This window comes from Chiloscyllium plagiosum, chromosome 21 (genome assembly GCF_004010195.1).
Source record: "Chiloscyllium plagiosum isolate BGI_BamShark_2017 chromosome 21, ASM401019v2, whole genome shotgun sequence".
NCBI classification, from domain to species: Eukaryota; Metazoa; Chordata; class Chondrichthyes; order Orectolobiformes; family Hemiscylliidae; genus Chiloscyllium; species Chiloscyllium plagiosum.
Window position 1 is genome coordinate 35,103,605 of NC_057730.1, and position 24,743 is coordinate 35,128,347.

The window sequence follows — 24,743 nt, forward strand, 5'->3', positions numbered from 1 at the left end:
CATGTATATACAGTATCAATATTTCTGAGGACATCTCTTCTTGAGATTCAATATCCTCCTCTCTCCCTGCCCCAGCAAATGTCTCTTTTCATCAATGTTAGAACAAAATGCTGTAACGCGATTTATGCTAGTTTTAAAACTTTTTAAACTTGTGTTAGACATTATGGAATAAATTCACTGTTCTGCAAGTATTTGTTCCCACACTAAATGCCCCTTAACACTTTCCTATCTAAACTCATTAGTAGACATGGAGTGCTCAGTTCCTAATGGCAACTGTAAGTTGTTTAAAGGCTTCAATAGAAGGGTTTTGAGTAGGCACTGCAGTATCTCCCAGCACAGCAGGGGGGCGGGTTGGAGTTTGCAAGGCTGAGTCATTTTTAAGTGTTCTTAAATGTGGCAGCCACTGTGGTAGCGGCCGGTACAGGGAAAAGCAAAATAAAAAATATACAGACGGCAACTTTCCCAAAAATAACTAGCTGTTAATAACACTTAAAAGTACAAAAAGGTTGATTCTTTAATAAAGTGCCTGGAGAAACCCAGGTGTTTTTTTTCTGGGATGTTGATTAGAAAATTGATCAGTTAATCATATTGCCAAGAGGAAGTTTTGGCAGGATTCGTCAATTCCTATTATATTTCTTCAGTTTATCATAATGGAATATGTTAGCACTAGAAGCAGAGTACTTTCAGTAATTTCTCTTACATTGTAAGCACCTATGTCACACAAATGAGGAGTCCAAGTCTTCCCCCTACCTTGTCAATACTGTTGCTGGTGGGAGATGCCATGTTGAGGCTGTCCCTCAGGTATCCACTGGCTTTCTCACAATGCACGAGGCTCATCTGGCTACTCTCCTGTTTAACCAGCATGGCACGAACACCCCTGAATGCAAACAGGGCTGCTTTTGGCAACTGATTCCTGCAAGAGATCAATACTCAAGAATCAGGCATGATTCCACAAGCAAGCCAAAAGACTAATAATGCAGATGGGTATGTACGTTAATTTCCACTAGAAATGGGATATCAGTGACCTACCCAGCTTGTGTGGCTGGCTTAACAGAAGTGTACAGATTATAGATGCAGTTGTAAACGCCATTTCTTTAATAAGAATTAAATGATGGTTTCTAAATTTTTAATTGATAAGGGCCTGCGATTGGTAGAATGCAGATTGTTCTGTTATAACGCATGTTTCATCAACGTGAATTTGCTGTAACGCGATTGAAGGCAGTTTTAAAACTTTTGTGTGTAAGATATCATGGAATAAATCCACTGTTCTGCAAATGCTTACTTCCACACTAAATGCCCCTTAACACTTTCCTACCTAAACTCATTACTAGACATGGAGTACTCGGTCCCTAATGGCAAGTATAAACTCCATTCCTTTAATAAGATTCAAATGATGGTTTCTAATTTTTAATTGATAAAGGCCTGTAATTTGTGGAATACAGGTTGTTCTGTTACAACAATTCACGTCAATGTGAATTCACTGTAACAAGATTGACAAATTAGGGACACTGATTCTACAGTATGAGTTTTTAAAACCGGTGTTGGCTGTAACATGATTACAGTGCCAACACTTTAAGCACTGTTTCTAGAATATAGAACAATATAGCACAGAACAGACCCTTCAGCCCTCGATGTTGCACCGACTTGTGAACTAATCTAAGCCCATCCCCCTACACTATCCTATCATCCATATGCTTATCCAAGGACTGTTTAAATGCCCCTAATGTGGCTGAGTTAACTACATTGGCATGCAGGGCATTCCACGCCCTTACCACTCTCAGAGTAAAGAACCTGCCTCTGACATCTGTCTTAAACCTATGCCCCCTCGTACAAGCTGATGTCATCATCCTAGGAAAAAGATTTTCACTATCCACCCTATCTAATCCTCTGAACATCTTTATATCTCTATTAAATCCCCTTTTAGCCTTCTCTCCAATGAGAACAGACCCAAATCTCTTAACCTTTCCTCGTAAGACGCTCCCTCCAGACCAGGCAACATCGTGGTAAATCTCTTCTGCACCTTTTCCAATGCTCCCATATCCTTCCTGTAATGGGGCAACCAGAACTGTATACAATACTCCAAGTGCAGCTGCACTAGCGTTTTGTATATTTGCAGCATGACATTACGGCCCCGGAACTCAATCCCACTACCAATAAAACCTAACACACCGTATGCCTCCTTAACTTTCTGAAGTGTGATTTTTCTATAACACTGGATTGCACAAGACGGAACCAGCACATTATAGAAGAGCTGACTACATAAAAGAAGTAGTAAGTGACCCCCTTCTCAAAGTGACATCTCTACTGAACTGTAACACAACAAAAGAAAAAAAACTTTAAACAAACTTAACAAATCATATTAAAAGAAGATGCTGATGTGATGCCTATAATCGCTTTGCTTTAAGAGTAACATCATTTAACATGCAGATGAACCAAGTACCTAGATATATCATCACGCAACAAGGAGCTATGGCAACTTCTGTCTGGTAACACCTTAGATAATGGCTGTGTCTAAAGATTTATTTTGTACTGCAAATACCCTGTGGGCGGCACGGTGGCACAGTGGTTAGCACTGCTGCCTCACAGCGCCTGAGACCCGGGTTCAATTCCCGCCTCAGGCGACTGACTGTGTGGAGTTTGCACGTTCTCCCAGTGAATTGCCCGTAGTGTTAGGTAAGGGGTAAATGTAGGGGAATGGGTGGGTTGCGCTTTGGCGGGTCGGTGTGGACTTGTTGGGCCGAAGGGCCTGTTTCCACACTGTAAGTAATCTAATCTAATCTAATCTAATCTAATCTACCCATAGTACTCAGCTGGTATTGCCTTTAAAAATTGCAGAAAATAGGAAACGATACAGGCTGGATGATCTCTGATGAGTTTAAAGTTAAACTAGTACAAACAGTAGAGTAATCTTTGGATACAGTCTTGTCATGGGTGCTACCACGCAGAATGATTAAGGCTTTTGGTCATGTGATGATACTTGATACATCAGCATTTTAAAGCTTCCTAAATTGACACAATTCTTAAAATAACAATGAAGCTGTGTTGTGCTGTGCTCCAGTTGCCAGGGAGAAGGACAAGACTGTTTTCTTTTAACCAGAACAAAGTGCCTCTCCTGAAAGAGGCAGCATTAATAGACTGTAAGGAAGTATAAAAACTTTGAAAGAAACATAGCTACACAAATGAAGATGACAGTCCCAGGTTGAAATCATGGTTTCTAATTGTGATAAATAATCTTAAACGATGAATTTCCTTTATTTTTCTGCAATTGCGCTGTTGTGCAACTTGTGTTATAATACTGGACAATCGTCCCAATCTGTTAAACAAATATCCATCTAATTATCTACTGTTTTCAAGAATGAAACAGAATTTTGTCTAAATATCAAAATTAGAAATCATTGGTTGGCAATCTCCAATGTTCCATTGTAGCAGGATCGGCCATATAACATTGGGAATACAGGTGTGTAATTTTACCCCTACAACCAATTTAGGATTAGCAATTCCACTCTGGAATGCAATCTAGGTTTGTTCAATCTAACATTGTATCACGGTAATCTTTCGCTTCAAATTCTGTCTTATTGTCTGTTTCACAAACCTGATGAAGAAGCAGCGTTTCGAAAGCTAGTGCTTCCAAATAAACCTGTTGGACTATAACCGGGTGTTGCGTGATTTTTAAACTTTGTCCACCCCAAATTTGATTCTCCAAATCAAACTCTGGAATACTGAATTTCTGAGAAGAGGAAATCTTAATTACAGAACAACCTCGATTATCCAAACGAGGTGGGCTGGCAGTATTTTGTTCAGATAGCTGGTCTGATCGTAAACAAAGGAAGCATTCTCAAGTGTAAATGGAACCCTGTGACACAAAGCTTCAGCCAGAAGCACCAACTCGTGTGTTACAACAGTCAACTTGATCAAGTCAAAGCAAGGGCATTTATGACGGCAGATAACTTTGAAAAATGGTTAAAATAGATTGAATTGTCCCATGAATTAAGTGGAAGTATTTTAAAGAAAGGTTAAAGTGAATCAGAGCTTCCCAGATAACTCTGAACATTTGTCCCATCCCTTTAACACCAAGACATAGTTTGAGGAACTACACAAAGAGTATAAGGTGTGCTACAGTAAACTTTCTGAAAGAGTTTTAACTACATGTTTCACAAGTACCACCAAGATGCTAAATCGAATTTGCCCTGCATTGTTGGAAATCAACTTCCCTTTTTGAACACAAACAATTGTATCTTATGCTGGGAATACTGGTCGATGATGATGGAAAATGGGTGTCCCCAGAAACAAAAGGTGAAAATATTTCACCAGCAGAACTAATTCAAAATGTATGGAGCTACAATCAGTTTGTAAAACCCTTTCCTGCTAGGGGATATTTACACTGTAGCATTTATCGGCATTTTAGCACATTACAAAATGAAAACCATTCGGTAAACATGATACTGCAAAATAACATTTGGCACAATGGAAAGTATATGATTATCTCTGCAATAAATCTTGGTACAGTACATTGTTTTCAGATCAAGGACAATTTCTTAGCGGCTGCGGTAGTGGATAATTTATAAAGCAAATACTTTGGTTGTTTAAATAAATACATCTCAACAAATGATCTTATAGTTCATTACCATTCCTGTTGGATGCAGCAGAAAGAAAGAAAGAACAAAAATAAATGACAGAGGCAGAGCGGGAGAGAAGTTCACTGGTGTGCAGTCTATCTTGGAAAGATAGTTTGCGCAGGTAGTGACAGAGTCCAGTTTCCAATCTCAAAGTTTGGGACTTTGAGATGTATTCGGATAATCCATATTGTTCTGTGTAATGTCAGAGGTCCACTCAATGGTAAAAAGCCGGTACTGCAATTCACATGTTTACTTAAGTACTTTTAGTGCAGAATAAACCCTCCACTTACAAAATGGGGCCTTAGACTCTTTGAATTTATAGAATAATGGAGTATTCAAAGCATCAGTCTGACTCACCAATAATACTCAAGGCTAAAACAACATGTTTTAAGATATTCTTAGTGGATGCAATGTAAGAGGGAATATATGGAGAGATTCCAGACACTTACTCCATTGCATGCAGAGTCTTCGGCATATATTCTACTACTGGGTAAAGTCGTTCTGCTGCCTCATCATCACCTTGTAGCCAGTTAATAGCAACAACAATCATGGAAGCCCACCATTTGGCTACAGGATCAGTGCCTGTATACACAAAAAAGAGAAGGTATTAAATCATTGAACCAGCAAAGCACAATCTGATGCTGTACTAAATCACAGAGACAAGGGGAATCAAGTTCAATCCTCCTGTGTGGAATTAGCTAATCACAGGCCAAGTGACAGGGGACATCCAACATGCCAAAGTCCCAGACTTGGAATGTAGCCAGAAAATAATTCAAGATTTTATGCTACTGGAAGATGTAATGTAAATAGATAATCACACACAGACAAGATCAGGCACAAGCTTTGATGCTGTCCAATGTCAAACAGCCTGCTAATATTAACGATCTAAAGTCGCAAAAGAACAATAGCAGGAAAACACAGAAGAGAAATCATAGCTTTTACATTGTCTGATTTATAAGTTGTGTACCCCACAAGATGAAATGGAACTGTGTTCAGTCCAGCAACATCCAAAAGCCAAGAAATGCCACATAGGATTTGGAAGAATGTTTGCAGTCTGACCTGTGACAGTTGTCATACTGGAACCGATAGCACAAGTCTGTGTGGTAACTGCAGCAGCATCAGAGCAACCATTTAACAGCTGTAAGTATTCAAGAGCGTCTGAGAATTCACTGTGACAGAAAGTTAGGGAAAAATAGTAAAGATCTGCACAGTATCTTGTTTTAATCTGCAAGAATATTTAATTTAATATACAAAAGGGTACTTACTAATCTACTATTTCAAAGAGACCAAACTACTACATATATGTCAATGGAGTAGATAACATAATTCATGCAATACTACTATTTAATCATAAGAGAATAGTGCCTCTAAAGCATTGTCTTAACTCTCTGTACAACACTATTTTGACATTTATTATATCCCTAACAGAGTGACAGATAAAGCCATACCCTTTCTTTACTTTCATATACTGCAAAGGTTTGCTATTCATATGGGGTTTGCAACACAAGATACAAACTCTGACCCAAAATAAGATTTTTAATAAAATCAACAGAACCAATATGAAATCTGGGAGAAGGGACATATCTTCCCTGATGTGTCAGAAGAAAAGGCAAGGTGTTCAGTTATTTAGAACAAGGAGCACAGTGCTGAAATTATTGGTCAGAGCCATTCTGACAAGACTGGAACTGACCTCTATACACTTGGGTGTATACCAGCTGATCCATGAATGTACTAACTCTATTTGGGAATGGTTCCAACAGTTCTATTACTTAGCGAGTTTTGAGAAGATTTGTAGCTCAAGTTGAGGTTCTGGATGTAAGCTTGCTTGCTGAGCTGGAAGGTTTGATTTCAGATGTTTCGCCACCATACTAGGTAACATCATCAGTGAGCCTCCGGTGAAGCATTGGTGGTAGGGTCGGCTTTTTTATTTGTGTGTTTAGTTTTCCTTGGGTTGGTGACACCATTTCCTGTGATGTCGTTTCTTGATCTTTTTCTCAGAGGGTGGTAAATGGGGTCCAAGTCAATGCGTGTGTTGACAGAGTTCCGGTTGGAATGCCATGCTTCTAGGAATTCTCGCACGTGTCTCTGTTTGGCTTATCCTAGGATGGATGTGTTGTCCCAGTCGTAATGGTATCCTTCCTCATCCGTATACAAAGATACTAATGAGAGTGGGTCATGTCTTTTTATGGCTAGTTGATGTTCATGTATCCTGGTGGCTAGTTTTCTGCTTGTTTGTCCAATGTAGTGTTTGTTACAGTTCTTGCAAGGTAATTTATATTAGAAAACTGTCCCACTCCGACTAGGACAACACATCCATCCTCGGACAAGCCGAACAGAGACATGCACGAGAATTCCTAGAAGCATGACATTCCAACCGCAACTCTCTCAAGAATCATATTGACTTGGATCCCATTTACCACCCCCTGAGAAAAAGAACAGGAAATGACATCATCAACCCAAGGAAACCTAAACACAAATAAAAAGCAGGCCACACAACTAGTGCTTCACCGGAGGCTCACCTGATGTTACCTACTATGGTGACGAAATGTCTCAAAACGAACCTTCCAGCTCAGGGAGCAAACCAACATCCAGTTCTATTAGTTAGCTTGGATCCCATTTACCACCCCCTGAGAAAAAGAACAGGAAATGACATCACCAACCCAAGGAAACCTAAACACATAAATAAAAAGCAGGCCACACAACTAGTGCTTCACCGGAGGCTCACCTGATGATGTTACCTACTATGCTGACGAAATGTCTCAAAACGAACCTTCCGGCTCAGGGAGCAAACCAACATCCAGTTCTATTAGTTAGTCCATTCTTTGTTTTTGGGCCAATTCAATGCACAACTACTTGGTCAAAAATCTATTCACTGAAACTCCACTGTAGTTTACTAAATATAGGAGATCAATGAGATGTGCATTAAAAGCTCATAAAATTGAATGGCCTTTTCACTTTTCAAAGTTGATGTGGCTACTGATGGTATGTTTCACCCTACATTCCGACTGTCTGTCTCTCTCTCCAACTGTAATGTGTAACAATGCAAACACCAGATGACAAAAGTTGCTCACCCTCCCTCTCCTGACGCTGGCTTCCTGTTCTCCGGTTTGGCAATGCAATATAATGCTTTTTCCAGCAGATGCTCACGGAAAGCTTGAGTCACCTGAGCCAATGGATCAACTAGAAGAAAAAAGCAAACAGTTTTGCACTACATATTTAATAACACAATCATCAGTGATTGATACTTCAAGTCTTGTCCATAACTCGTCTTTTTTTTAAATTTTGACCATTGTGGGCAAACATTTCATTCTTTTTAACGACCCTCTTTTCCCCAGTCTTTCCTTCACATTTCTGTTTTCCATTGAAATGGCTTTGGGTCACTTTTAGGTTCATGTCACCTATATACAAGTTGCTATTGTTATGGATACAATTTGGTATTTCCAGGACTGAATATTTGTTCTGACTTCTTTCACCATTTTAATTCTGTAATTTTTTTGTTCTCTCTGTTACTAAATTAAACTAAATGACATGACAATCTATTTTATAAAACACAATGTGCTGAATGTACTCAGCGGTTCAAGCAACAGTTATGGAACCTAACGAAAGGCCATGGCCTGAAACATTGGCTGATTTTCCAATGGCCAGATAATCTCTTCTGAAGCATAGATGTGAGTTGTGCATGGGGATGGAGGAATTACCGAGGAAATTAACGAACTCCCTCAGAAATTCCCCTCTGCTTGGAACGATCGAAACTATCCAGTTAAATTAGACGCAAAGCGTCTACTTGCAGTTAAATTATTTGAGGAAAGGTTAGACTATTAAATAGGAGGTCCAGCACCGAACCGAGTAATAACTGAGCCGATTCCCCAACTTACCTTAACGCCATCTCCCTCTATGTTTATGACCTGACACCGTGCCCACCCTAACTGCCACACACCCCAACCTACCCTAAGCATTCCATCACTCACCTGGCCTCTTTGCCATTTTGGATGCTAGCATCCCACCTTACCCCTACCCACTTGGCACTCTAGCCTCCTGGCACTTTATCCCCTAAATACGCTATCCTCACACTTAACTGAAGTACTCACCCTATCACAATTGCTGTCGAAGTGTTTGATGCTGGATTTTACAAGGTTACACAGATAGGGTGGGTGGGTGTGGGGGTTCTGCATGTAATGCTCTTCAGAGGGTCCATTTGGACTTGATGGGCTGAATGGCTTCCTTCCATACTGCAGGGATTCTTTGATACATTTGAATTTCAGAATATGGTAACTGACTGCTGTGAAAAAGGGACATGGTGTACCTTCCCCTAACTCTTCTACACTATGAAGAACCTATAAGAATGGAATTACAGCTCCACATTTCTGATGGAGTTCAGATTAGAAATGTAAATCTCTTTTGTTTCGGGAAAAAAAAAGTGAGTGATAATCTGTGTGTCACCAGCACTCCTTGGAAATAGACAATAGACAACAGACAATAGGTGCAGGTGTAGGCCATTCAGCCCTTCGAGCCGGCACTACCATTCATTACGATCATGGCTGATCATCCACAATCAGTATCCTGTTCCTGCCTTATTTCCATAACCCTTGATTCCAATATCTTCAAGAGCTTTATGCATCTCTTTCTTGAAAGTATCCAAAGACTTGGCCTCCACTGCCTTCTGGGGCAGAGCATTCCATATATCCATCACTCTCTGGGTGAAGAGGTTTCTCCTCAACTCTGTTCTAAATGGCCTACCCCTTATTTTTAAAACTGTGCCCTCTGGTTCTGGACTCACCCATCAGTGGAAACATGCTTCCTGCCTCCAGAGTGTCCAATCCTTTAATAATCTTATACGTCTCAATCAGAACCGCGCTCATCCTTCCAAACTCAAGTGTATACATGCCCAGTCGCTCCAATCTTTCAACATCTTTCCAGGAATTGACCTAGTGAACCTACGCTGCACTCCCTCAATAGCCAGAATGTCCTTCCTCAAATCTGGAGACCAAAACTGCACACAATCCTCCAGGTTTGGTCTCACCAGGGCCAGGTACAGCTGCAGAAGGACCTCTTTGCTCTTATACTCAATTCCTCTTGTTATGAAGGCCAGCATATCATTAGCTTTCTTCACTGCCTGCTGTACCTGCATGCTTGCTTTCATTGACTGATGTACAAAAACACCTAGACCTCGTTATACTTCCCCTTTAAGTAACTTGACTCCATTTAGATAGTAATCTACCTTCCTGTTCTTTCCACCAAGCTGGATAACCGCACATCTACCCACATTAAACTGCATCTGCCATGCATCCGGCCACTCACCTAGCCTGTCCAAGCCACCCTGTATTCTCATAACATCCTCCTCACATTTCACACTGCCACCCAGCTTTGTACCATCAGCAAATTTGCTAATATTACTTTTAATACCTTCATCTATATCATTAATGAATACTGTAAACAGCTGCAGTCCCAGCACCGAACCTTATGGTACCCCACTGGTCACTGCCTGCCATTCCGAAAGGGACCCGTTTATCACTACTCTTTGCTTCCTGTCAGCCAGCCAATTTACAATCCAAGTCAGTATTTTGCCTCCAATACCATGCACCCTAATTTTGCTCACTAATATCCTATGTGGGACTTTATCAGAGGCTTTCTGAAAGTCCAGAAACTACATCAACTGGCTCTCCCTTGTCCATCTTCAGAATTTACATCCTCAAAAAATTCCAGAAGATTAGTCAAGTACGATTTCCCCTTCCTAAATCCATGCTGACTCTGACCTATCCTGTTTCTGCTATCTAAATGAGTCATAATTTCATCTTTTATAATTGACTCCAGCATCTTTCCCACCACTGACGTCAGGCTAACTGGTCTATAATTCCGTTTTCTCTCTCCCTCCTTTCTTGAAAAGTGGGACAACATTAGCCACCCTCCAATCCGTAAGAACTGATTCTGAATCTATAAAACATTGGAAAATGATTACTAATGCGTCCACGATTTCTAGATCCACCTTCTTAAGTACCCTAGGATTCAGACCATCAAGTCCTGGGAACTTATCAGCCTTCAGACCTAAAACTCTATCCAACACAATTTCCTGCTTAATATAAATTCCCATCAGTTCATCCATTACCCTCGGTCCTTCAGCCACTATTACATCTGGGAGATTGCTGGTATCTTCCCAAGTGAAGACAGATCCAAAGTACCTATTCAACTCTTCTGGCATTTTCTTGTTCCATATAATACATTCACCAGTTTGTCTTCAAGGGCCCAATTTTAGTCTTAACCATTCTTTTTCTTTTCACATATCCAAAAAAGCTTTTACTATCCTCCTTTATATTTTTGGCCTATTAACTTTTTCTCTTCATGTACGTCATCTGACCTGCTAGGCATTTCCAACATTTTCATTTTTATTTCAGCCTGGCAGAATCTGCAGTAATTTGAATTTGACAGTGTCGCTTATTTACACACAATCTACGGAAATAATACATAGGACCTAGGAGCAGAAGCAGACCATTCAGCCCTTCATGGCTGCTCACCCAATCAAAGAGATCACCGCTGATCTACATGAAAACCATTGTCTCCGTAAATCCTTCACGGTTTTTAATATGTAGAAATCTATCAACTTCAATCTTGAACATGCTCAATGACAGAATGTCCACAATTCTCCAGATGCAAGTGACCATCCAAACAAACACAGAATAATGAAAAGCATTTCTCCATGACTCAGTGGGTAAGTGTGCTGTCCAGTTTGGGAATGAATCATGCAAAGCAAGATGGTTACAAATCCACACAGATGGGTTCGGATTGGTCAATCCAGTCTAGAAAAATGTTCAGCTAGGTTTCTTGTCTCTGTAGGCTCTTCCAATTTGCAGGTACGTGCATACGTGTGGAGTGAGGGAACACAGAGTCTAGGATTCTATTTAGCTATGATAGATAACCTTCCACCACACTGAGATGTACACAAGAATATTTACTTGGATAAACTACTAGAAAGTTGGAAAACTATGCCCTAGCACAAGTCAGGACACTCAGGAAAGGAAGGTGAGGGGAAAACCCAGGAAGAAGTAATGCATGACTAACAACACTTCAAATGTTATGCTACTCATGTCACACAACTCGTAGGTTATATCAAACTCACATTCTTCCACTAATAAATGAAATCAAAATGTGTTTGATGGACGGCCTGAAATGTTCTGAAACATAATCTATTTCCTACTTCACAGATATTACCTAACCTGAACATTTTTATTAATAAAGCAGTTACCTGAGTTTCCAGTAACACTGTAAATGCTGTCTTTTGGAGTGTTTTTTACAGTCCAATCTTCATCAACAAAGAATCTATGACCTAGAGGGTGGCACAGCCATTTCATTGCAGGTGGTATAGTACCACTTTGGGACAGGCAAATCTGTCTGGCGCTGCTCAGGAAGAACCGCTATAAAAGAATAGTAAATATAAACTTTAAATACATAGAAGATCAACACCCAAGTTAATCACTAAAACAAACAGAAAATAACTTCTCTAAAGTACATCGGCTAGCCCAAATAAAATGTTGAATTATCCAATCTGTGCCAAGTTAATTACAGTCAGCCATATAGTGGCAAGGGAAATCAGTCAAACTCCAGTTCCTGATCACAGTCCAGTAATATTTCTTATAACACACCTCTAATTTGAATAAGGGGGGGCCTCAGCTTTGAAGTACTACTTTATTCCCATTCCTTTGGTTAAAAAAACTCAATACCAGATTATAGTCCAACAGGTAGCTTCATCACAGCTACCTGATGAAGGAGCAGCACTCCAAAATCTAGTATTTCCAAATAAACCTGTTGACTATAATCTGGTGTGAGATTTTAAACTTTGTTCACCCTAGTCCAACACTGGTCCCTCCACATCATCCTTTTAATACATGCCATTTAGGGTCACTTTAAGTGTTACTGGCTTTAAAAGCACAAACCTCAGGATATGCCAGTGGTTTTAGTGCAGACACAAGAAAATTTGAAGTGTTAAATTACACAAGCAGCTCACATGTATGCAAAATATTCTCTCATACCAGATTCTATAAAATTGTAAGCCAGCAGGGAGCATTTAATGAATGAAACCTTCAATCTCTGTTCTTATGATTATTTCTTTAATAATTTGCTGAAGGACTCAACAGAGAACCATGTACTGCATTCCTGTGACAGTCATTGTTGGGAAAAAGAAGGATATCATTGTTAAATTCTTCACCTTTTGTTGAACAGACCTTGTTTACTGTTGGATACACTGAGCAGAGACTTACAGTTAGGAAGCTTATTAGGAGGAGGTGGAATTATAAAGTTGTATTTACAGGAACTTACAAGTCCCAAAGTAAGTATCTTCAGACCAGGATTAGTCATGGTTAAGTCTCTCTATTACTTATCCAGAGACCGTGGGCTATATTGAGGGTGGAGAAGGAAGTAAAAAACTATACATCTGATAAAGTTTATGATATTACATAACATCGTACCCAAAACACCAAATACAGGAAAACCTCGATTAACTGAACGAGATGGTCTGCTCCCCGTTCAGGAGACTAGCAGCAGCAGTGTGAGCAAGCCCTCGCCCACCCCAACACCACCCCCTTGCCCCAAACCCCGTCCAACACCACCCTCCCCGCCCGCCTGAACTCCCATCAGTCCAGGACTGTTCTCGGCAGCACTTTTAATCACTGTAAACAGAAGACTCCATCAGTGTTGGACACATATGATGTAATGTTTTAGTCGAGACCTCGAGATCTCCTTCGGGTATTCCGATATTCAGATAATTGGCATTCAGATAATCGAGGTTCCTCTGTACATATTGATGCAAAAATAGGAATTTTCTACTTTTAGCAGTCAAACTCATGACATATGCCAGAAATATTAACTAACAAATAGGATAGTTCAACTATAATTCTCCATCATAACTGGTCATAAAGTGCACATTGCTCCCTTGGCTGGACAGGGACTGCAAGGCACTGAACTATACCAGGAGATAGATGGAGACAAGCAGATTATTCTCACTACCTTGATATTATTCCGATATACTTTTCTAATACACTACTCTACCGCTATGCTCCAGCTGTAGTTAGTTATTATTTTCTTCACATTAATTTTGTTTCCTGTGCACATATGAGCATCCATATGCAATTAATACTTCATAGTATGCCTGTCAGAATTCTTCCTATGGAATAGATTCTCTGAAGTGAAGTAGTGCCTCCTACGTACACTTGGCTGGCAAGAATTTTGTGCAATGATAATGGTTCAAATACAGCACAGCACTTGAGACTCTTGTATTTACATTTTACATTTTCAGATGATTTTGCACACATCCTTTAAATGCCACTTACAAATTATTTAGCACTTGAAAGAAAGAAAAAGGCAAGTTAATGTCCCGCGGGAACCTTAAGAAATAAATCAGTCACAGGAAGGTACTGAAAAAGGTTTGGTTAAAACTCTGTTTTGGAGGGGATCTTCCTTCCCAAAACATCTGATATCCCATACCAAGGATAGTTCATTAACTCAGTGTCCATGGGGAGTCATGCCTGCAATTGCATTTCTTACTTATAAATTTTCAATATAGAATTTTCTTTTCAACTCCAACAGACATGTGTTAGAGACAAGACAGTCAATAATTATCTCGGTGCTACTCACAGTCATGAAGTGGAGTCTCTTGTGCAAGCTGGTTTTGATACGAATTGCTGCTGCCACATATATTTCTGCCATGGTAGCAACAGAGATAGCATCTCCAGCACATTCAGCAAGGTTTACTGCACTCAAAGCCATGTTAATTGCAGACAAGTGGCTTCCACCCAGTTTGCCTAAGAATAATGGAGAACCAGACAACCTTAATTACAAATGTATGTGTGTGATTAAGTTAATACAGAAGGAAACAATAAGGAGAGATCACAAAGACTTTAAAATAATTACAAGTCAATGTGTTCTTTCTCCACCTACACATGTGGGATGATATTGATGCTCTCGTATCAAGTGCACTCAAAGCAATTCTACCAACATTGAAGTATCAACTTCCCATTTGATTCAAGCAGGTGGTCCTGAATGACACAGATTTTGTTCTGGAGGCATATAACTTCTCACAACCAAATGGGTTTGCTACAGAAAACTAATTTCTGAACAATTCCATAGTTGCTGGTGATCACTTTCTTCGTGCTATGACATATGGAAAAGTACCAAATAATCCATCTTGTAAATAAACTTTTCAAAGGGATAAATTTAATGAATAATAAATTATTTCACTTGCTCAAGCTGTGTTTCAACATGATAATTTGAATATGATAATTTTGCAATGAAGATTACTAATGCAATGCTCACATCAGTATCCCCTTCTGAATTTCGTAATCTATCTACAGACTGTTAGTTAATATATCAAGCCCAGTTTCATTGAAAGTTGATGAAATTATTTTATTTCTCTACTTTTACATAAAATAGTATGTGCTATAATACATCCAACTCAGTTGCGTTTGCACATCTGGGCAATGAGTGTTGACAGGCTGTTTATTCAGTAGGCTTCACCCTGTCCTCACCCACAATGGAAATGTATCTACCAACAGCCACTGCATACCTGGCTGACAACGTTTTGCCTTTTTATCCAAGGAAGTCATTCCACAGATCAATGACTTCAGAGGTGTGAGGGAACTGACTGCTGATTTACCCACATTAGAATAGTGACACCATTTACAAATTTACTTGAGTGCTAGTGTGCACGAGAGAGAGTGCGAGAGCGCGCGAGAGAGCGCGCGAGAGAGAGCGCGAGAGAGAGCGCGAGAGAGGTGCGACAGCGAGTGCGACAGCGAGTGCGACAGCGAGTGCGACAGCGAGTGCGACAGCGAGTGCGACAGCGAGTGCGACAGCGAGTGCGACAGCGAGTGCGACAGCGAGTGCGACAGCGAGTGCGACAGCGAGTGCGACAGCGAGTGCGACAGCGAGTGCGACAGCGAGTGCGACAGCGAGTGCGACAGCGAGTGCGACAGCGAGTGCGACAGCGAGTGCGACAGCGAGTGCGACAGCGAGTGCGACAGCGAGTGCGACAGCGAGTGCGACAGCGAGTGCGACAGCGAGTGCGACAGCGAGTGCGACAGCGAGTGCGACAGCGAGTGCGACAGCGAGTGCGACAGCGAGTGCGACAGCGAGTGCGACAGCGAGTGCGACAGCGAGTGCGAGAGAGAGTGCGAGAGAGAGTGCGAGAGAGAGTGCGAGACTCGGAGTGTGTGTGAGAGAGAGTGTGAGAGTGTGATTAGTGAGTACCCTAGTGAACTCTTCACCTTAGCTTTACTCTTCACCTTAGCTTTACTAAGACCAGCTGTAGCACTGCAAGTGACATTTTAAACAAGGCTGCTGAACGACTTAGGCTGGGGCTCAGTTCAAGAATAGCAGCATACTAACCCATTCTCCAATTACCCTTGAATAGATGGAGCACCCAACGAGGAAAAGTAGCTGTCAGTTTTTTTTCTCTCTTATGCTACATTAAAGTACTGAAGCTGTCAAAATGACTGCAGCACAAACTACAAAAGCTAATCTGGAGGAATGAGTTTGTGGTCACGAGCATTTAGTAGAAAATGTTGCTATTTGAAAAGGTTTTCAATGTTGCACAAGATACACACCGGTCATGTGGAGCTGTTGCAGTTTATGATAGACCAGTGCCGCATCTCGGGTGCTCTTCTTCATATCATCTTTCAGCTCCTTTTTCTGCCTGAAGCCTCCAGCCCGTGCTGCAAACCAGCGCCCGACCCACAACCGCTGAAGAATGTGCCGAATGACATTCCACATCAGACTACAGGCAAAGTCAAAGTTAGATGTTGGTAGAGGACGTCCCAGTGCCTTCAGACAGGTCCAAAGGTTCTGAGAAGCTTGGGCAAAATCCCCCTGACAAAAATAAATGAGGAGAATTTACTGTTATTTTTCCACTGAGATTTTAAAATTTTCACTTCTCTTTTTAAAAATAAAATCACCAATTTTCTCCCCATCTCAACAGAAACCCTGGATTCTGCAAATGCGCAGTTTCCCAAATGCTAGAATTCCTCTAAGTGGCCATGCTTCACACATGGTCATAGACATCAAGTGTTAATATACCAGTTGCTCACAGGTGACATCACTGTCAAGGTGGATTCTGGCCTCAATCTACACCTTTGTTAGCACATGGAGCTCTGCACTGCGATCAGTTGCTGATTCTTTCTCTATAAACTAAAGATGTTGAAGCCTACTGTTGCAAATAATAAAACTTCACTTCTGACTAGCACACAATAACTATACTTTACATCATGTGATAAACATCAGGCAACCATCATTAAGTGACTTCAGAAAAAGGAAAACAAATGAAATTCAAACTCTTAATTTAGATGCAACAGTCAAATCTTTACTGTGCCCACAACAAATGTACTTCCTCAGAAATCACTGAAGTCATATTGCAAATGAGATATTTTGTTGCCATGAGTGCAAAATGCAATTTATCTGGTCAGACGTATATCCATGAGGTAAATTATATGCTGAAAATTTCTGAAAGTAATTCTTTGCAGAATATATCACTGGTAACAGTTCAGCAATGATAAATTTATATGCAGGAGCAAGGCCAACAACTGAATAAAGTAAAGGGGATATAGCGGAATTATCTCTATGTGGAGTAGAAGTACTCAGTGAATGCTAAACCTGTACTTGCTTCAACTCTTTTCATCAATAAAAAGGCAAATCAGACCGAAACTTTTAAATTATCAAAAATAAATCATTCCTACCCTTGCCAGGTCCAGATCAGCCTGCTTACGATGCCTCCAGAAAAGGACAGATGATTCAGAATGCAGCCTAGTAACAGGCTCACCATAGACAAAGATTTTAGCAAATACAAGCAGAACAATTATCCCATTAATTAACCAGAGGATCAACGTTGGCCAGATCCAAGAAAACCAGCTGGAGGAATCTATCAGAAATAAAATAGTAAAAAAAGAACACATTTTACTTATTGAGCAGTGGGGTTATTTCCAAGATCAGTAACTTAGTGTCACTGAATCTTTAAAAAAAAAACACAGCTTCATTAGGCAACACAAACTTTGATAAAGTAGAACATATTCCATTATGTACTTAAAACCTGCACGAGTGTTTCTTAACTCCTTGCACAAAGGTTAAAGACAAAATACTTAATATTTATCCATTTTCACACATTCTCCACCTTACAAAACAATTCCTGCTGTCTGCCAGAGACAACATACTAATAGCATTGTTACAGAGGGTGTATTTGATTAATTTAAGTCAGCAATTACAGAAAATTGAATTTTCAAAATACATAAATCTAGTCTTTTTAACTGTCTTGTGGCAAACAGAGAAGATGTATTATTAAACACTGGTGTACATACATCAGGATGCAGAAGATAATGTGACATGACTTAAAACTATTGTTTTCAATAACAACCTATTGGACGTCTACATAAGTATATTAACAAGGACCTGAACAGTGCTAACTTAGGCATTTAAATTTAAACCAGCTATGATACCAGTTTATCTTTGTCTTTTTTAGCAAGTGAAATGAATTTTACTTGTTATACTAGAAGCACAAATCAAGCCCATTCTAGAGCTTTTAATTTTATGAGATAATAAATTATGTTTAGTATTAAAACACTATGTTTAGCAACACAGACTGACACAGGTTTGAACTGCACGCGGAGAAGTTCCTCCTGACCTGAAGCGGAATGTCCAGGAAGGGAGATATAGCAAGACAAGAGAGGGCAGTGTCAGGGCTAAATGGTGCCCAACACCATATTGCCCGTAGAAAGTTACAGCGCCTAACAGCAGACTGTGTGTCTATGCCTCTTGGCCTGAGGCCTCAAGCCAAGCAAGTAACAAGAATTACATCCTTTATATTCGAATATATAGCAGAGAAACAAGCTATCAGCCTAAATGGAGTTTATCGATTGGTTTCTTTTTTCTTGAACCAGCCTGTTCATGATGGACCTCAGATGGAGCAATTCGTCTATGAAAAATAAGTTTTTCCAACACTACCTACAATGACTCTTTATTTTGATGGAGATACATCTGAAGCAAGTATATTAGTTTGTACAAAATGGTCTGAATTAACATTTCTCAACTAATCTTGAGAAAATATAATTGTAATAATTTACTCCAAGCTACAGCTTGGATGAATGCTGTGGAGACAGTATATCCTGTTTACCAAAAGTGAGACTTCAGCAAAATCTGGTTACTATCTGATCACCAAATGCTCTCCTTGATCCCTTAAAAAACCTCTGCAGTCTTACATGGTTCTCACTGGTTCTATTCATCTTATTTTCCAACTATTTTCCTAGCATATTGGTCTCATATTCCTTGGTTTCCCATTTGTGTTTAATAAAATCTCAGCTGGGTGTATCTTCAGTACAGGAAGTTTACTTTTTAGGATGAATCCCATTAATTAATCTCAGATTAATTGCAACGAAGTACTCTTATATCATATTTACTTCTCTGTTTGCTCTCGGGTATATAATAAATATCACAGAAAAAAAGATTTCATAAAAATGAAATTGCAATTTAATTATATATACACAAATACAAATGAGAACACCAGCTCTTAAACTGTTTCCCTTCTCTGGTTGGTATTTAGACCAGTTTTTGCCAGTACTCTAGTGTTTTATTTGGCCATTTTCTACATGCAAACTTAGAGTGTGAAGAAATATAAATCCTTGGAATGTGTTCTTACATATTTTCACTGATTCTTTTTTAATATTCAGGTTCCTACCTTCTATAGAAAGGCCTAATATGTTTCTGCCTGCACCATGATATTCTTGGCCTCCCACAGAACTGATGTCCGTCCCACCCATCAAGAATGCAAGAGGGTTAAAGGAGAGGCAAAGGAACACAAAGGTACATAGCACCATCCTGGATCGATCCAACATACCAACATTAGTTGGTAGCGTCTGTTCTTGTTTAACGGAGACCTAGAGTCAATAGAACGTACCATCAGTTTAAATGCCAATAAGACCATCCTACTGTTCAAATGCACTCACACAATAGTTTTCCAAGATAAGAATATTCAGAACAAAAAAAGATATAAGAATATACAGAACAAGAAACGACCTTGCAAGTTATTACGTTTCCATTTTCCACAGACCCTGTTAAATTCACACGGTCATGAACTCTACAAAATCAATTTATAATCTTGGAAGCAAGTAGTCCCAAATTTCTAAATGTTATCAAGCAAATGTCAGAAATAATATGCATCTTTATTATTTAGCCCAGGTCTTCTGGCCTCCATAGACAATATTCTGAACAACCCCATTCTCATTAATGTTCAACAAAACATCTCTTAAAAAGCACTAAGTGATTCAAGTATCTTCCCACTAACACTTGAATATCATGATGAAAATGTTCAAGCTGGTCAGAAATATATTTTGATGTTATGCATAAACCATAGCTTGGTGAGTTAAATTTATTCAAAACAATTAACATTTCTTGTCTTTAGAAAGAAAGTTAGTCATTCTTCTGACAGCACCTGAATATGTTAATGAAGTGTTTATACAATTTATCATTATGACTAAATAATGCCGCAAGAAACACCCAGTATCCAAACAAAAGGTTCAAGTTACAATATTCACTACTGTTTGCAGTTGGTTTGCTCTCAAACTTTCTGCTTTCAAATTAGATCAGAGTTGAGAACTCATTAATCTTCCAATTGTCTTTGTCTTGCCTCTATAAACCTGGTCAATAACGAGAGCACAACTTGTATAACAAGAAAATGGGGAACATGCATTTATACCACACCTTGCTCATCTCCAGGTGTTTCATAACCTATAAATTACTTTTGAAGTATAGTCATTGCTATAGAGTCCCAGAAATGTCAATGAGATGAATCACAAGTTAATTTCCATATTCCAAAAGGAACATGTTCAAGCCCTGCGCCGTCTTCTGAATTCCCAGAAGCATAACAAGCCTACATTGGTTGATTTGTGTCATGGAAAAAGCAATCAACTGGACATGCTAATCATTCAGCACCTTTTTCTCCTCTCGTATGAATTGCTGATTTGCTTAAATGCCAAATTTTAAACATTTATCTTCCTTTTTGACAAGGTTACCATTCTTTACTACCAAACAACAATTTCCTTTTGACTGCATTGGTTAAGGGATAAAGGTTGGTCAGAATTTTTTTGCTTTTCTTCAAAAAGTGTTGAGATCATTTATGTTCCACTCAAATCAGGGACACAAGGAAAACCTTGGTTTAGTTTCTCATGTGCGAAGACGTAATTCCAAGAATGCAGCACCATTGACAGTTCTCATTGTCAACAGAGCACATGACCAAATCTTGCCATGGGACAAGAACAAACTTCTGATTCAGAAATCAAAATGCTTCTATCAAACTAAGTTAAAACTTCTTCAGAGAAACACTGTAGCACAGCGGATTAAATAGAAACAACTCTAGCCCCTCTCCCTTAAATTATAACAGCATGATCTCAATGTTTTATATGAGTACTTGGGATTCTTCAGGAGGAATTGGCAAGCTTTTCTTTCTGTTAGTCAAGGTGTTGGACAAGCTGCCAGATGCAGAGAGAACAAAAATATACAAATTCACTCCACAAAGTAACTTCTAAAGCTAAAGTTCATACAGAACTCTTGATTGGACAACACCTAGAGAGGGTTAACAGCATAAGTAATTAACTTCAAAACAAAGAAAGTGTCAATCCACCACCAGTGGTGCATCAGCCGATTTCAGCTGGGACATTGCAGAATAGCAACTGCCCTCTGCCCTTCTAAGCCTAAGATAAAAAAACACATATGCAAGCCAATTCCTGCTTCTGATCATAATACATTAATTCCAGCGGAAAAAGTATTACACAGGTACGGTTGAGAGAAAGTGGACTACATAGGCCCATGTTTCTAATGATTTTACCAATCGAGGTCTGTAAATGGGAACTACCTACTTGGGAAATAATAAGCAAGTAACTATAGAGAGAAGTGGAAAAAAAAAGTAGTTACTATGAATAACAATGTGGTGAAGGAAGTCTCAAATGGGTTACATGGTCTTCTGTGGCTGTGCACTATTCCAGGTCAGCTACTGATATCTCACATTTGTGGAAAATAAGAACTCACAACGTAATCGGTAGCATACTGGAGTGGACAAAACATTGGGTTGCTAACAGGAAACAGAGGGTAGGTATAAATGGATCTTTTTCAGCTTGGCAAGATGATCACACCTCATGTTACAATTTTTAAAATCATTTAGATATAAGGTTTCAAAGATGTGGTCACTGAGTTTGCTGATGACACAAAGAAAGGTAGAAAAATAAGTTGTGAATAGGACATAAGTTTACAAAGAGATATAGAAAGTTAAAGTGAGCGGCAAATAGAATACAATGTGGGAAAATATGAAATTGTCCTTTTGGCAGGATGAATAAAAAAAAACTAAATGGAGAGAGATTGCAGAGCTCAGATATTCAGAGGGATCTGGACTTATTGCATGACTCAAATCTTTAGAATGCAGGTACAACAAATAATTACGAAGACTAATGGAATGTTACTTATCACAAGAGGAATTGAATACAAAAGTAAGGAGTTATGCTTCTATTACACAGAGCACTGCTGAGACTGTATTCAGAGTACTGGGTCACCTGACTTAAGGACAGATACACAGTACACTGATGCACAATACTGGTCATCTTATTTAAGGATAGATACAAACATATTTCATGAAGTAGAGATTTACCAGAGTAGTATGTGGAATTACTGGACTGTCTTATGAGGAAAGGTTGAACAGGCTAGGTTAGTATCTGCTGGAGTTTAGAAGACTAAGAGGTGACGTGGTTGCAATTTCAAAAAAAAAATCATAAGGGGTGTTCTCAGGGTCAATTTGTCAAGGATGTTTCCTCTTATATAAGAAGCTAGAACTAGGGGTCACAGCTTAGAAATCAAAATTTGTCAAATTAAAACATGGATAAGGCAAAATTTTTGTTCTCAAAGGGTCTTTGGAACACCTGAGAAGATGGTGGAAGCAGAGTGCTTGAATATTTTTAAGGCACAAGTAAATAGATTCTGCTTAAGCCAGGGGATGAAAAGGTCATCAGCAACAGGCATGAAACAGGAATGAAACTACAATCAGATGAGCTACGATCTCACCAAATGGTGAAGAAGGCTCAAAAGGCTGAATGGCCTACTTCTGCTCCTGGTTCATATGCACGTTTGCAATTCAAGCAGCTTATCAATACTAACTGGCAAGTCTCAGTGATAAACAATGAATGCTTGGCCATGGTACTAAAGGATAATCACCACCCATAAAACTCATGTCCAGCAACCAATGGGATAAGTAGTAAAGTAAAATAGAGAAAACAGAAATCTAGAAAATTAGGGAAGAAAGAAAATTGGATGTCAATGCTTTTGTCTGAATTAAGAATGTGAAAATAACATATAATGGAGTTTTGCAAGCTGGGACAGTCATGCATCCACAAAGGGTGTTTTGTGCTGACATGAACATGCATTTTATGGCTCTCAACATTATTTCTTAGCACTCACTCAGAGGTTGCCAGTCTCTGTCTGCTTTCCAACGCTTTCTTAGTGCACACTGACTTTAGCAAACAGAGTTATAGACTGTCAGCCTTTGTGGTTCAGCAGAGGGAGAAGCTAGCAGCACATGACAATGGGGAGCATGGAACAGTCAATCTATCAGCTGATGGGGAGGTGGGGGGTCATGTCACTGTGTGGCAGTGTGCTATATCACACACACAAAGTATGCAATTATAGCTTACCTGGCACAAACATTGCATGAGCTTCAAGGAAATGACGTTGAGAAGATCATAGGGAAAGATTCCTTAGTGAGATGCAGGGGAACAAATCAGTCAGAAGATACCACCATACCAGTCAAAGGCTCATCCAATTACACTTCAGGCGGTTGGCCAGTCACTCCTCCAATCAAGTGCATGCAGGTTGAGCATTACAGATCAATGGTAACATGTCCCCCAAGACTGAGCAGAAGAGACTCACCAAGGCATGAGAAGTTTTGGACAATGTAGTGGTTGAGCCCTTCAGTGAACATGAAACATGCAATACTGAGCCTTAAGGAGATGTGGCTAGAGCTAGACTGAATGCTGGCCCGGTGAGAGGGAGATAATGGAGAGAATATGGTGGCACTTACCCTCTTTTCGATGCAGAACACTGCTCTCACTTGTGCTGCAATTCTTGTCCAAGCTGACTGAGTTTGTGGCATGGTCACTCCCCTTTGGTGATCAGTTAGAACCTCCAAATCGGTCTTGGAAGCTGGGAGATAGCCTACCTTCCCTTTTCAAGGATATTTGCAGAGTCAAGCATTGCAGCTAAAGAGATATTTCCAGGCTCGCAGTATCTGAGGCTGGGCTTTAAATAGGGCAACAGAAGTGTAGAAGCCAGAAGATCTCACCAGCAATGAGCACTTCTGCCTCCCTGCCCAAGATATGCGTCCAAAATCTCAAGTGCATAATTAAAGAGGTGAAAGATTGTGACAGAAAATCCTCTCAGGCCTTGGTGAACCAGGGAAACACAAAACACGCTTTAATGCCACATGGGAAAATTCAGCCCATAGCCTTGTGACAAAAATCAAATGTACCTTAGTATCATCAAAAAACAGGCTGTCTGGTTCAGAGTCACTGCTGCTCACAGAGAATGGGCTGTTTTGAGGTGGTGAGCCAACATCAGATGGTGGTGGTGTGAGCAGGTCAGGATCCTGTTTGAATCCATTTGGCGTTGCATCCAGATTTATCCCACTGGAAGCCACAAGATCTTTCAGAGATTCTGAAGTTAAACACATGATAAAAATGGGTCTCATTTCTAATAAAGATATCTGAAGTATACAACTACAAAGTCAAACACTATTCCCCAAAGGGAAATGTAATTGAGGCCACAAACAGATGCAATGTATGTAATGAATGGCCCATGAAGCCTCCGCCTACTCCTAGTTCAAACAAAATACACGTGTATGCCAGCTAACCCCTATGTTGTCCTAAGCCCAGAGAAAGGAGAAGGAGAACACTTCGTGTATGAGAACATTTGCAAATATGAATCATGACCAATGTGCACAGGTCAGAGCCCTTAAACAACACCAAATTAAAAACAGGTATATTCTCTTTGCATTAATTGACAATAACTTGCTAAAATTCTAGATACACCTATCCCTACCCATCTGAAAGTACATACAACACAAGAACA

General features: G+C 39.8%; 1 protein-coding gene across 1 annotated transcript in view; it reads right to left on the reverse strand.

The window, feature by feature from the left end:
• Nucleotides 1-696: 696 nt before the first annotated feature.
• srebf1 (sterol regulatory element binding transcription factor 1) overlaps nt 697-24,743 on the reverse strand; it is a 29,200-nt gene continuing 5,153 nt past the window's right edge. The window contains exons 5-14 of the mRNA XM_043711800.1: nt 24,145-24,329; nt 19,318-19,516; nt 17,330-17,511; nt 16,205-16,466; nt 14,238-14,404; nt 11,854-12,022; nt 7,688-7,796; nt 5,676-5,785; nt 5,066-5,198; nt 697-913 (exon numbers count right to left, since the gene is read on the reverse strand). Of these exons, the coding sequence (XP_043567735.1) occupies nt 712-913; nt 5,066-5,198; nt 5,676-5,785; nt 7,688-7,796; nt 11,854-12,022; nt 14,238-14,404; nt 16,205-16,466; nt 17,330-17,511; nt 19,318-19,516; nt 24,145-24,329 (1,718 nt within the window). The 3' untranslated portion in view covers nt 697-711. The remainder of the gene's footprint in view (nt 914-5,065; nt 5,199-5,675; nt 5,786-7,687; nt 7,797-11,853; nt 12,023-14,237; nt 14,405-16,204; nt 16,467-17,329; nt 17,512-19,317; nt 19,517-24,144; nt 24,330-24,743) is intronic.